This window comes from Setaria italica, chromosome II (genome assembly GCF_000263155.2).
Source record: "Setaria italica strain Yugu1 chromosome II, Setaria_italica_v2.0, whole genome shotgun sequence".
Classification (NCBI taxonomy): Eukaryota; Viridiplantae; Streptophyta; class Magnoliopsida; order Poales; family Poaceae; genus Setaria; species Setaria italica.
The window spans coordinates 32,495,031-32,509,634 of NC_028451.1; the positions used below are offsets into that span (position 1 = coordinate 32,495,031).

General features: G+C 49.6%; 1 protein-coding gene across 1 annotated transcript; it reads right to left on the bottom strand.

Moving 5' to 3' along the window:
• Positions 1-9,678: 9,678 nt before the first annotated feature.
• Positions 9,679-11,047, bottom strand: LOC101771556 (transmembrane protein 45B). Its single transcript, XM_004956897.3, has one exon. The coding sequence runs from the start codon at positions 10,936-10,938 to the stop codon at positions 9,982-9,984; it is 957 nt and encodes a 318-aa protein (XP_004956954.1). The 5' UTR covers positions 10,939-11,047; the 3' UTR covers positions 9,679-9,981.
• Between the last annotated feature and the right edge of the window lie 3,557 nt (positions 11,048-14,604).

Consider the following 14,604-nt stretch of genomic DNA (forward strand, 5'->3'; position numbering starts at 1 on the left):
ATGTGTCTCAACTGAAGAAATGTGTCCAAGTCCCAGCCGAGATCTTTGAGCAGGAGCAGCTTCAGATCGAGCCCGACCTAACCTATGCCGAGTACCCGGCCAAGGTTCTTGACCAGAAGGAGAGGCGCACCCAACGCCAAGTGGTTAAAATGTACAAGATCCTCTAGAGAAACCACACGGAGGATGAAGCTACATGGGAGACAGAAGAGTACTTGAACAAGCTTTTCCCAGGTTTCCTCCCCAACCAAGGAGGTAAGGACTGCACACCCCCACCGGTTACTTCTACATCTGAATCTCGGGATGAGATTCTTTTTAAGGGGGGTAGGCTGTGACGACCGACCCCAAATCTCTCGAGTTAATCTAAATCTGAGTCCCTGATTCCCTATCTCAGCTTTTCCCGAGTACAAGTGCTCAACCTCCAGTCTGGTCCCGACCCCTGAGATCCGGCCTGTGACGACTGACCCCAAATCTCTCGAGTTAATCTTAATCCGAGTCCCTGATCCCCTATCTCAGCTCTACCGAGTTTAAGTACTCAACCTCCAGTCCGGTCCCGACCCCTGTGACCCGACCCCTCTCCGCTGGCCCCCAGTTCCGACCCCGCCGACCCCAACTCACCCGCCGGATCCTTCTAAGTCTTCACAGCAGTCTCTCTCTCAATCTGAGCAGTGGACCATCCGAGACTGACCGGTGGACCCACAAAAATCTTTTCCCCAGATCTTCCGCAACAGACGCACTCGAGTAGCATGCTCGCTTCAGAGATTCTCCACCGCGTGGCTCGTTTCCTCCGACACCCATCATATCCGCCGCACGACGACGCCCGCCTCCGCCAAATCTCAACCACCGGCAAACCCGCGCCTGCGCCACCCCGACGCCAGTGCCCAATAACCGCCGGCGTCATCCCCGAAGTCCTGCTCCACCGCCCTCGCCGCTCAATCACCGCCGTGGCAGAGCACTCCATTGCTTCTTCCCCGGCCTTCGCGCCGCTCCCCTTCTTACTCCCGCGCCGCTATAAAAGGGAATGCGCGAGCCCCGCCGGAGTCCCCTTCGCCATCGCTACCCTCCCGCCGTTCCTCTGCTTCGTGCTCAAAGCGCTACAGCCTAAGTTCCTGAGGAACTCTCCTCTCCGCTCCCCAGCCGCCCTTCCCAATCCACCCAGTCGCTTGCTCCTCCGTGCTGCGTAAGAGCTTACTTGTGATCCACAAGAAGCACCGCCGCCGCCGCCGGAGCACCGCCGGACATCTCCGCCGCAAGTCTTAGTGTTCCAGTTCCTCCGCCCGAACCTGCTCTTCCCGACCCCTTTTCCGCCTCGTCTGACCCTTCTGTTCGTCCGACCCCTTTTTCCGCCTCGCCCGAGGGCTCGGCTGTATCTTTTTCTTTGAACCGAGGGTGTAGGTGTAAAACTTGGGGACCTTTCAGCGTTGAGTCTGAGTACCCCTAGCACACCAAATCCTCTAGATTAAGAGTCAGATCCTAAGTTCCTTCCTCCGACCCTTACCTCTTGATCTCCATCAAACTCCTTTGAACCTCCCCACCCTCCTGTAACTGGTTGCAAGTTTCTGGGCTCAAACTTGCAAGTGTTGCTGTTGAATTAACCATCTAAATGCTAACTCTTGCATTGCATTTCGTGTAGAGCTGCGTCTCGCCGACGGCTGCTACGAGCTGCACCCGGCGCCAGAAGACGACGGTGTAGCCGAGCTCCTGCCCCCAGAAGCCGAAGCTGCCCCAGAAGTCGAGCAGTTTCCTTCCTTCTCGCTTGAAGGCAAGCCCCGGATGCATGAAACCCCTATGTTTCCCAACTTGCGCATGCCTTCTGCATCTTGTTTGTGCATTTACGTATAGGAGTTGTTTGCAACCCTAGATATATAACTTAGACCCCCATGATCTGAACACTAGCTGTTGGACCGAGTAGCTGCTTTGCTTAAATAGGAAGCGGTAAAAGTCGAGTGATTTCTTGTCACTCGCGAGTTGTAGGAATTGGTTGTTTTCCTCCTATCACATCTATAAGGACGATGGACGGGGCAGGGTTTTGGTTAACTTTTTGGTGGACGGTTGATTGCCCCGTCTGTCTATAAAATTTGTTAAGGCCCGACAGCGGTGGTGTTCGTGATCAAGTGTTTGAAAGTACTAACCTCATACTTATTATGGGATGAGGAAGCCTAGTACCGGATTGAACCTAGACGTGAGCGGTCGCCCCATTGTCCTTGGAACGGAGTTTCCCCTGCTAGTTGTCGCACGTGGTGGCAAGTGTGGTCACAGAACGGCAGAGGCCGGGTCTGTGGAACCTTGCACCAAAGGAAATGGGCCCGACACGGGTTAGGGAACTGATGGGGAAGGCCGACATAGGAAGTGACCCTCGGTGGTGCGCGGATGTCGTGAGGTTAGGTTCACCATGCATGGTTAAAGAACTCGAATCGATTCGTCTGCCTCTCACAGTTTGAGACTGCTTGATCGCTATGTCACCCTAAGTAATGATGGAATCTGATGATAACTTGGTCTCGATGATGTTATATACCCTCTGTTTGGTTCTATGTTTGCTTAGAGTAAGTTGCTAACCTAGACCGGATAATGAACTTAGAACCTGAGCTAAAACTTGAAAATAGGAATCTACATAGTGCTTTTGGCAAACAAACCCCTCAGCCAAAGAGCCTTGCATGTCTAGAAAAGGTGGAGTAGCTTTACTCCTGTCGGTTAAGTCTTGTTGAGCTTAGTAGCTCAGCCTTGTTGTGGCTTTCCTTTTTCAGGTGAAGTTGCTGCTCCCGAGCCTCCTTCCGTGGGCACTTGGCCGCCCCAGCTCCCTCCGGATTGGACGGTCGAGTGGGATCCCTCCTCGGACGGCGAGGAGAGGGATCACTGACGTCTTGGCTGGCCTCACCAAGGACGTCCGACCCCTGCGTTTAGCTTCCGCTTGCTGTTTTACCTTCTGTTATTTTCTTTTGAACCTTGTAAAACTCTGATGTTGTTTTATAACCAAACTAAATGGTTAAGTTGTTTAACTCGGTGGACTTGTTGTATTCTCTGGAACCACTCACTTTCGTGTGAGTTTGCTAACCCGGTCCTGTTCAAGTGGTTAAATCGGATGAAATCCAACGGCACTTCGTGTTAACTTGGCTAAGGCATCGGTGTCGCATGTTAGGCGACTTAACCATGTTTAACCAAGCTAATCCGAAGTGGATCCGCCACACGACCCCTCTCCATTTTCCCCCAGTTCCGACCCCGCCAACCCCAACTCACCGCCGGATCTTTCTAAGTCTTCCCACAACGCCTCCCTTCAATCTGAGCAGTGGACCCGCCGAGATTGACCGGTGGACCCACAAAACCTTTCCCCCAGATCTCCCGCGACAGACGCACTCGAGTTGCATGCCCGCCTCAGAGCTTCTCTGTCGCGTGGCTCAATTTCTCCGACACCCGCCGCTCCGCCCCGTCGCCGGTCGCGACCAGGTGGATATCCGCGCCCCCTTCCCCAATCGCCGCGGAAGCCCTCTGCAACCCTTTCTGCAGCACCTCGCCGCCCGCGACCATCATCACCCCGCCGGACCCCCGGCTGCGGAGCCCGATGCCTCCCGCCTTTTCCGTCGCCCCTCCACAGTCGCACCGCCCCGGTCCGCGCTACGCGACGATTCCTCCTCCGCCAACCCAGACCCCGGCCGCGACAGTCCCTTTCCTGCCTTATCAGAGCAGCACCCCGACAGTCTGTTGCTTCACGCTCGCCCGCGCAGCCGCAGCCGCCTGTCTTCTCACCTGTGCGCCCTCGCTTCTAGCGCCGTTTCCCCGGTCACTTCCATCAGATCCACCGCACGATGATGCCCGCCTCCGCCAAATCTCAACCACCGGCAAAACCGCGCCTGCGCCGCCCTGTCGCTGGTGCCCAATGACCACCGGTGTCATCCCCGAAGTCCTGCTCCACCGCCCTCGTTGCTCAATCGCCGCCCCGGCAGCGGACTCCATCGTTTCTTCCCGGTCTTCGCGCCGCCCCAACTCTCTCTCTCGTCCGCACGGCTATAAAAGGGAATGCCGGAGCCCCGCCGGAGTTCCCCTTCACCATCGCTGCCCTCCCGCCTTGCTCTCTGTTCGTGCTCAAAGTGCCACCGCTTAAGTTCCTGAGGAACTTTCCTCTCCGCTCAACACCGCCCTTCCCAATCCCCCCAGCCGCTTGCTCCTCCGCTCTGTGCTAAAGCTTGCTTGTTGTCCACAAGAAGCACTGCCGCCACCGGAACACCGCCGAACCTCGCCGCTGTCCAAGCCTTAGTCCTTCCGCCCAAGTCTACTTCTTCCCGACCCCAAGCTTCACCTGTAAGACGAAGGTAAGCTACCGACCCTTTTCCGCCTCGTCCGACCCCTTCTGTCCGCCCGACCCCTGTTCCGTCTCGCTCGACCCTGTATGTTTCGCTGACCCTTTCTCCGCCTCGCCCGAGGGCTCGGTTGTATCTTTTTCCTTGAACCGAGGGTATATGTGTAAAACTTGGGGACTTCTCTGCGTTAAGTCTGAGGACCCCCAGCACATCTATTCCTTTGGTTTAAGGGTCTGATCATAAGTTTCTTTCCATCCGACCCTTTTGCCTTGTTCTTCTCCAACTCAAGTGAACTTCCCCACCTTTTTCCGTAGCTATGCTACAAACTTTCTGAGCTAGAACTTGCACGTGTTGCTGTTGAAATAACTGTCTAAATGCTAATCCTTGCATTGCATTCGTGTAGAGATGCGTCTCGCCGACGGCTTCTACGAGTTGTACCCGGCGCCAGAAGACGAAGCTGCAGAAGAGCTCCTGTCTCCAGAAGCCGAAGCCGAAGCCGCCCCAGCGGAAGACCCCTTCCCTTCCTTCTCGCTTGAAGGCAAGCCCCGGATGCATGAACCCCCTATGTTTTTACCAAACTTGCGCATGCCTTCTTTATCATGCTTGTGCACTTACGTATAGGAATTGTTTGGAACCATAGATGCATGACTTAGTTCCCTTGAGTTGAACACTAGCTGTTGGATCGAGTAGATGCTTTGCTAAATAGAAAGCGGAAAAAGTCGAGTGATTTCCTGTCACTCGCGAGTTATAGGAGTTGGTTGTTCTCCTTCTGTCACAACTATAAGGACGATGGACGAAGCAGGGTTCTGGTTAACTTTTGGTGGTCGGCTGATCACCCCGTCTGTCTATGAAACTTCCTAAGGCCCGACAGTGGTGGTGTTCGTGATCAAGTGTTTGAAAGTACTAATCTCATACCTAGTATGGGATGGGGAAGCCTAGTACCTGATTGAACTAGGGCGTGGCTTATACCCCTGCTATCCCTGGAACGAGGTTCCCATGGTGCATCATGTGGGTGCAAGTGCGGTCACAGTACGGTAGAGACCGGGACTGTGGAGCATTGCATGCCAAGGGAACTTTGGACCTGACACGCGCCTGGGAATTGATGGGGACGGCCGACACAGGAAGCGACCTTTGTGGTGCACGGATGTCGTGAGATTAGGTTCGCCATGCATGGTTAAGAAACTCGAATTGATTCGTTTGCCTCTCACAGTTTGAGACTGCTTGATCGCTATGCTACCCTGAGTAATAAGGGATCTGATGATGACATGGTCTTGATATATATATATATATATATATATATATATATATATATATATATATATATATATATATACCTTTTGGTTGGTTCTATGTTTGCTTAGAGTAAGTTGCTAACTTAGACCGGATATTGAACTTAGAACCTGAGCTAAAACTTGAAAATAGGGATCTACATAGTGCTTTTTGCAAACAAACCCCTCAGCCAAAGAGCCTTGCATGTCTAGAAGTGGTGGAGTAGCTTCCTCCTGTCGGTTAAGTCTTGTTGAGCTTAGTAGCTCAACCTTGTTGTGGCTTCTCTTTTTCAAGTGAAGTTGCTGCTCCTGAGCCCTCCTCTGTTGGCACTTGGCCACCCCAACTCCCTCCGGGTTGGATGGTTGAGTGGGATCCCTCCTCGGACGGCGAGTAGAGGGATCACTGACGTCCCGGTTTGCCTCGCCAGGGATGTCCGACCCCGACGAAGTAGCTTCCGCTTGTGGTTTTACCTTCTGTTGTTTTCTTCAGAACTTGTTAAACTATGATTTGCAACCAAGTGTGTATCAACTTGTTAATATTTGGTGGACCTGCTGTATTCTCTGGAACCGCTCACCTTCGTGTGGGTTTGCTAATTCGGTCCTGTTAAGTGGTCAAATCGGATGAAATCCGACGGCACTTCATGTTAACTTGACTAAGGCATGAGTGTCGCATATTAGGCGATTTAATCATACCTTAATCAGGCTAATCCGAGGTGGATCCGCCACACCTTTGAGGATGGAACTCCGCCTCGCCCGACCCTTGGTCCTGGGGTCGGATGCGCCCAACCCTTTGAGGCTGGAACTCCGGCTCGCCCGACCCTTGGTCCCAGGGTCGGATGCACCCGACCCCTTGCCGCAAGGCTTCGAATCGCCCGACCCCCGGCTTAGAGGGTCGGACTTATCCAAGACCCCGAGACAAGGGCGCGTTTTGAGCGTAGACCATGCTTGGCTGGAGTAGTCGGTGTGCCTACGACATAGTCGATGAAATCATTCGTGAGCCGCCCGTAGTCGTCGGCGAGCTTGCGATGTAGTCGGACTTTCGAGTTGTAGTCAAACTCAGAGTCGCTGTCGGACTTCGAGTCGTAGTTGGACCCAGAGTCGCCGTCGGACTCCAAGTTGTAGTCGGACCCGGAGTCGCCATCGGAGTTCGAGTTCGAATCGCGGTGGAACCCGAGGTCGCCGTCGGAGTTGACGATCTGGTGCCGGAACGATCCGGCGCCGTCAGCGATGCAGAGCCAGGATCCAAAAACGAAGGTTGCGCCCGCTTCGATAGCGAAGATGGGCTTAATGACGACCGTGCCATTGAGTTCGCGCTGAGAAACTCGACGAGTTCCCCTACCTGGCGCGCCAGGTGTTAGTGTTTTAGACCGGCAACCCGCCTAGGGGGTACCCTAGGTGGTATTTTATGCGGTAAGGATCGTCGAGAATCAAGGAATCAATGGTGACGCAAGGAACACGATTTAGACAGGTTCGGGCCGCTAGATCGCGTAATACCCTACGTCCTGTGTGTTGGTTTGTATTGATGTTTGCTTTGATCTTGAGAGAGATGCCTTTGAGGGGGGTTCCTGCCCGGCCTTATATACACGGGAGGGCAGGGTTACAAGTCTGAGTCCTAGTCGGGTACTATTATATAGTTCTACTCGGTAATGGCCCGAGTAGTTTTCCATAAATATACAAGACTAATCCGAGAAGGATACGCCCATCCTTGTTCTGACCTTGTCCGAGTACGTCCCTTGGTGGGCCGTCCAAGGCCTACACGTGGACCTGGGGTGTATGCCCGACAAGTTGTTACAGTGTTGGATGAGTTGTGCGAGGTAGACATCCCTACTGATGAGGGGATTGAGGTTCTCAGTGATGCGATGAACCAGTACATACTGCGACATCGTCGAGATATCATTCTGAATGCATCGCTAGAAACCTCGTGGCCGAGCTAAGAACTACCCCTTCAAAATTCAAATGCTGACACGGAGCAGCCGATGTTGTCGCATGTGCAGGGAGCTAACAATGAGGACGAGCAGCCAATGCTATCACCTATCCAAGAAGCTCTCAATGAGGATGATGGGACATCAGCACTAGAAGGCGATGAACGAGTAGATGATTTAGAAGTTAATGATCCAACACGCTTTCACCAGCATCTCCACCTCCCAAGAGGCCAGCAATACCTCGTATGGTCAGCACATATGAAAAGGCTCCATCAGCAGACGTCGACAAGTTTTTAAACGTATTGAAGAAGAAGGCTTCATCTTCCGGTGAAAAATCTATAACTCGCAGCGCCTCTCGGCAAAAGGAAAAGGATCAAAACCTCAATTCTTTTGCGTCAAATGATATCCCAAGGATTATGAGCAAGGAAAACCATTCTTGTATTGGTCGGATCTGCTGGAGGGCTCATGGGAACTGCATAAGCTGCATGGATGGATCATGAATGCAATGAAGCAAGGAATTCAAGAAATCACCGCGCATGTCCCAACTAAGGTTTTCCTTGGCATTCTCCCGTATCAGATTGTGATCAATTTTGAGGGTTGGCACAGACTTTATCATCGACAACACCTCGACATGAATCTCATTCTGTATGGTGCTTGTAAGTCCACATGTACTGCATACACGAGTTTTAAATACATACGTATTTTATTTCAAGTACCTGAACAACCTATTCTGCAGGATGCAATGGAGTGAGGAAGAATTGACGCACGGCAGGTTCAAGGTAGCGTACCTTGACCCATCACGAATAAGCGAGCCAGAGCACAAGCTCAAAATGACGGAAACGATCAAAGCACAAATAGAAGCAGCAGCGACACAAGCAGAGGAAGATGCTATAAAAATAAAAGCCCACAGAGAAGAAATGCACAAAGTGTCCGTATACATTGCAAAAGTAATGAATAAAAAGGCTAGCAAGGATTATATCATGATTCCTTATGGTTTTGAGTAAGCTAGTTTTAATTACTATATATATACTAGGTGTTATTTAATGTCGTCTATAATATAAATTATTTTAATATAATGTAGAGATCACTGGATTTGCATCATTATTTTACCCAAGCTAGGAGAAGCAGTGGTCCTCGACTCAGCCAGCTATCATAGAGATAGGTACAAGGATTTTATAGGCATTATACAAAAATAAGACATTCCTTGGTAGTACTTAAATGCATGTTGACATTCTATGCACCTAAGTTGTATTACTAACTCTTATCTTTATATCCTCAAAGTGCGTACAAGCTTTACATACTAAAAGGCGGGATCCACAATCCAAAAAGGACAAAAGCTATGAAAATAATATATCATAGATTCATAAGAACATAAAATTTTGGTTTTTTTCATATAATGTAGACTTGTCATTAATAACAACTCATCATTTTTCTATTTGTTTGCAGTGCCACAAGCAACCTCCCAGCTCTATTCTATGTGGTACTACGTGTGCGAGTTCATCAGAAATAATGGGAGGTACCGGACGAACCCTGAAGACGTAAGTCTCTTATACACTACCATGTGCTAACTTCCTAATGTCAATACATCCTAATCTTCATTTACTGTATACCTGCAGATGCTACCATCGACAGTAACTATAGCAAGATCAAAGATAAACAAATCGACAACATTTATACGAACATGGCGAGGTTCATCCTATGCAAGATTTGTCATGAGGATGGAGCATTCTTTGATAAAGATGGCGTGTTGATGGCAAACGAGTGCACAAATCTTCGTAGATGGGCGTAGCAGTTTTAATATTAGCGTGGCAAAGAATAGCTCTATTCAAAATGTTGGATTTGTAATAATGTGAATTATATATTATGTATGATGTAGTTTATAATAATATGAATTATTTATTATTCAAGTTTATTGTTATGTGGTTGGAGATACATATTTCAATTTAACGACTAAAAACTGACGGGAAATAAAAATTATAAATAACTCATAGAAAATAATATATTGAATGGGAAAATACATATTAGTGGCGGGCGGCGTAACCACACCGTCAGCACAGAAAGCATCTGTGCTGGTGGGTGGCTAATGTAGTCCGCCTGCAAAGAGCAGTCTGTGCTGGCGGACGAGCACCCACCAGCACAGACGGCATTTGTGCTGACTCAAAGTTGCTGACGGGTGCGATACCCGTCAGTACAAACCTGTTCTAGCCGCCTCCATAAATGCTTTGTGGGGTAGATTGCGTTGTCAACTGAAAATATTGGCGATTACAATGATTGCCATTGTTGCGCGCGTGACAACGCCTAGCGAGGAGGGACAGACATGGGCTACCATTGGATCCGTACTCCAAGGGTCACAATTTACAAAGTACTTTCGTAGTACCAACTGTAAACCGTTCTTTGTAACGGTTTTCTAAAGAATAATTGTACATTTTTCACCACAAACACTAAAGCCAAATTACACGATAATCACAGAACAATCCTAACCGTGCGTACGGTGCGGCGACCTCACCTCTCGATTTCGATAGGCTTTGTGCCGCTAACCACGTGCCCGAAGCCACGTTTCGCGACCTCGAGATCGTCCTCGTCGTCGTGGTCATCTCCGATGCTGAACCGGCCGTCGCTGTCGCCGCCGCCGCCGCCACCTTTTACCAGCGGCAAGTACTGCGGCTCCTCGGGGTAGCGCTTGGTGAGCTGCAGGTAGAAGAAAACGACGAACACCACGGTGCCGGTGAGGTACCAGCTGAACTGCAGGTTGACGAGCGACTTGGCGCGGTCGAGCGCCTCGTCGGTGCGGCACCGGACGACGTCGTGGCCTTCCTCTCGGTTGAGGAAGCACCCCTTGGGGATGAGCGCGGGCGTCCACAGCATGACGCCCATGACGATGAACCAGACGCCCTGGAACACGAGGCTCGCCGACCGGACCAGGCTCACCGTGAAGCTCCGAGGGTAGGGGATGCCGAGGAGCGTGGTGGCGAGCGTGACGGCGATGGCCGTCTGCAGCAGCCAGTGGAACTGGCCCTCCACGCCCATGTGGTCCGCCGAGTGGAGGTGGAAGATGAGTAGCTGCTGCGCGAACGCCGCGGCGGCCACGAGCTGCGACACCGCGTCACGCATCGGCGCCTTCACCCTGTCGAGGTGGATGGTGACCGCGGCGAAGGTGAGCAGCGCGAGCGAGATGGACGCGTGCTCGAAGTTGTGGAGGTGGTCGGACGGTATGGTGCCGTCGTCGTCGAAGGGCTGGTGCTTAGCGGGGCCGATGACGAGCTCCATCAGGATGGAGATCACGGTGCCGATGATTATGAGGATGAGCTCGAGGTGCCGCACGCCGCGCACCGGGAACCAGACCGGCGCCGAGTACGAGCTCGGCCGCAGCAAGAAGAGGCGGGTGTGGCTGAACAGCTGCCATAGGCCGATGAGGAGGAAGCCGGCGCCCGGCGCGACGTGCCCGACGAGGGTGCCCATGGCGTGCCGCCGCGCTCTGGCTTTGCGTGCACCAGGGCGAGTGGTACGGACAGGCGGACAGAAGGAAAAGAAGGTGGTGGTGGTGGCGTGTGGAGAGGGAAGGTTTGAAGGTCGAAGGGTGTTGATGGGGAACCTGGAGGGGGGGGGTCTTAAGAAGGTTTGCAGGGTGTCTAGAGTGTTCGGAAGGTTTGAAGAGTATCCTTTATTTTAGTCTTGGATTTAGACGTCTTTTGCATGTGTTCTGATCAGCAGTGATGTGTTGGTGTTGAAAGCAGCTCACCAGGGTGATTTGTTCCTAGTTTTGTTTTGCTTGCTTGTCAGAGCTTCTAATTGAATACTAGATAGCTCAATTTTTTATTTGTCCTCTGATATGCTTGCTACGTTTTTTTAAGGTGGTTGTGGATAACACTCTAGTACTAAGGGGGTTGATACCTTGCTAAACTTTAGCACCTGTCACATTGGATGTTTGGATACTAATTAGGAGTTTTAGACATAGTCTAATTACAAAACTAATTGCACAGATGGAGTCTAATTCACAAGACGAACCTATTAAGCCTAATTAGTCCATGATTTGACAATGCGGTGCTATAGTAACCATTTGCTAATGATGGATTAATTAGCCTTAATAGATTCGTCTCGCGAATTAGACTCCATCTGTGCAATTAGTTTTGTAATTAGCTCATGTTTAGTCCTAATTAGCATCTGAACATCCGATGTGACCCTACTAAAGTTTAGCACCTCGTATCCAAACAGCCCCTAAATATCATTCGTAGCGCCCGCAATAGCGGCCGCTATAGTGGTAGCGGTACTCTACCGCTACAAGATACCCAAGATAGCATGTTTGGACTTAGCGGCCGCTATTGTCCACTATTGCCCCGTACATGTTAGGCCGCTATACGCTATATTTACCGTTGAAGTGACATATGAATATGAATATGAATATGAATCAAATGGTAATAATAATATTTAAAATGGTTATTTAGGTAATAAGAGTTATTGGATGAAAAATGAATTTTTTTATTTATTGATATGGGAATTAATGTTAATATATATCCATACATCTTAATTATACCTATTTATTTGTGATTCTTACCGTAAAATGTAATGGTTAACCTAAAACTATAACTTTTTATAAGTAAGCTTGATGTTAATATTTATATATGCTCTAAAATTGTGACTATTTTTTGAATTCCGCTATTTAGACTTAGCGTCCGCTATCCGCGATCCGCTACACCGGCAGTAATCCTTTACCATACCGCTAAACGCTATTTAATACCTTGCTACTGAGACGTTGGATATCACTATAACAAGTTGGTTTATTCTTTGATACTACTCCATTCATTCATTTTGGGGAACATACAGTCTACATATCCATTCATTTTGATGAGTTACACTAAGCGTTTATCTTCGTCGAACTTGCAAGAAAATTTAGTTTTTGGCACAAAAGGGTACATTTAGATTCAATTTACTGTATACATATAAATATTTCCCTAGTCAACATTTATTCATGAAATAAAGGCATGTTTTTAGCTAGCTTTTGTCTAGTATTGGGTTGACTGTTCTCTACTGGCCAAATGGTCAACTCGTTTGTTTTCTCCCTTCCTCCCCTAAAAATCGTGGCTCCGTAGTTATCATCAGTATTGATAACGTGAGAGTTGGATAAGACTCCATGAACGCTTGTGATGGAAGATTATACGTAATAAATAACTAAAGATTATACGGGTAAGGACTACGGACAAGGGAGATGAAAAACTCCGCTGATACTGTTCGTTGCCGCTGACAACACTCCTTTCTTTTCTTTATGCAGGACGCATCAAAGTTTGGGAAAGTCAAACTTTGTAAGTGTTTTGATCAGCAATTAGGTCTAGAAGTTATATCGATAGAATCATATTCACATATTTGAAACATGATACTGATTGCAACAATTTATAATGAATTCTTAAAGAAATTAACGGTTAAAATCTGATTTCTTCCAAATGCTAATATGCATGCATCGGTAACGAATAAGGAGGAAGTATTATATGCCTGTGGGGCCCAGCCACCGGGGAAAAGACTAACCCGGTTGACCCTCCCGTATAATAACCTCCACATAATCCGTTGCCGTTCTGAAACTTGTCACATTTGACTATAATGCCCTCGACCAAATCCATCCCGCTGGCCGCTGGACGATACAGGCCGCGCGACAGTGAAACGGAGAGAGGGGCAGACACGGGAACTCGTCCACGCCCGCGGCCGGGCCCGCGCCGCGCAAGCGGCTGCGGCCGCGCACAAGCCGTCGTGTCGGCTTTCACCTCGTGCGCTTGCCCCGCGCGCCTGGCACCGAGCGGCGGCCAAAGTCACCTGTCACCCTGTGGGGCGGGACAGCAGCCGCGCCCGCGCGCGCTCTCTCTAGCGTAGCGTGGCTTGCCATTTGGACAGCGGCGTCGCGTCACGCCACGTGACCCCTTTTGAGCCACAAGGTGAACGACTACGGGCGTGATTGCTTAGGGGTGTTTGTTATTTAGTCCGGATTAAAGTTTACGTCACATCAAATATTCGAATATTCAAATGTTAATATGAAGGATTAAATATGAGCCAATTATAAAACTAATTACACAGATGGAGGCTAATTCACGAGATGAATCTATTAAGCCTAATTAATCCATCATTAGTGCATGTTTACTGTAGTACCATATTATCAAATGATGGACTAATTAGACTTAATAAATTAATCTCGCAAATTATCCTCCAACTAATTTTGTAATTAGTCTATGTTTAATGCTCCTAATTAGTATCTAAACATTCGATGTGATAGAAATTTTAGGAGCTCCTAAATAACCAAACGGGGCCTTACAGTAAATGCACAGGCCAAGTTGTTCGCCAGAACCAGGGTGAGAATAACCAGGACGTGACCGTGCAGACAGGTACGATTGGTTTGCTTGTTTCACTTGAGACAGGCTGCACTGCGAAGCTGGTTGCTTGGCTACGGACTCGATTGAGACACAACAAGCTGGAAAACTTGACCCCTAGATGCGTGAGCTGCAGCGCACGAACCAGGCGAACCCTAAACGAGTTTCAATTCCGTTTCTGCGGAGCAAGGCCGGAAGGCACCTCTTGCATTTGTTCAGCCAGGTTCACCTCTGCTTGCAGGCAACCAAACTTCCAGACAATGACTCTCGTGAGCCTGGTTGGGCCATATGTGCCCAACCAATCACACCTGTAGAAGCCTGCGTGCGGGGCGGCCGGCAGAGAGCCAGAGTGTTAGAGATAGAGTTGTAAATATATTTGGAGAATATCTATTCCTAGAGATACGGCTTGTAGTTTGTTAGCTTGTACTTTCTGTATACTCCAAGGTGTGTAACAATCTATTGTATTCCATGCGTCACGATCTTTGACGCCCATATAACACGAACCTGTCGCTGCCTAGGGCAATAAGCGACGTTCCTCCAACGCTTATTGCCGTTTGAATATTTTCATGGTATACAGAGCCAGAACAAATATATAGCCTTACCTCCAAACCACTATGGCCAGCTCCTCCAACTTTGGCTTCTTCAATCCATTGGCGAGCCACACTATTATCGAGAAGCCAGCCAAGAATAATCACGCACTATGGGAAGCGCATGTGTTAGCAGCGGTGCGAGGCGCGCGCCTTGAAGGCTATCTGATCGGCGCCATAGAAGCTCCAGC

What these genes read in the sequence shown, in the direction of transcription:
- LOC101771556 (XM_004956897.3), bottom strand. Translation starts at nt 10,938, where the DNA reads ATGGGCACCCTCGTCGGGCACGTCGCGCCGGGCGCCGGCTTCCTCCTC.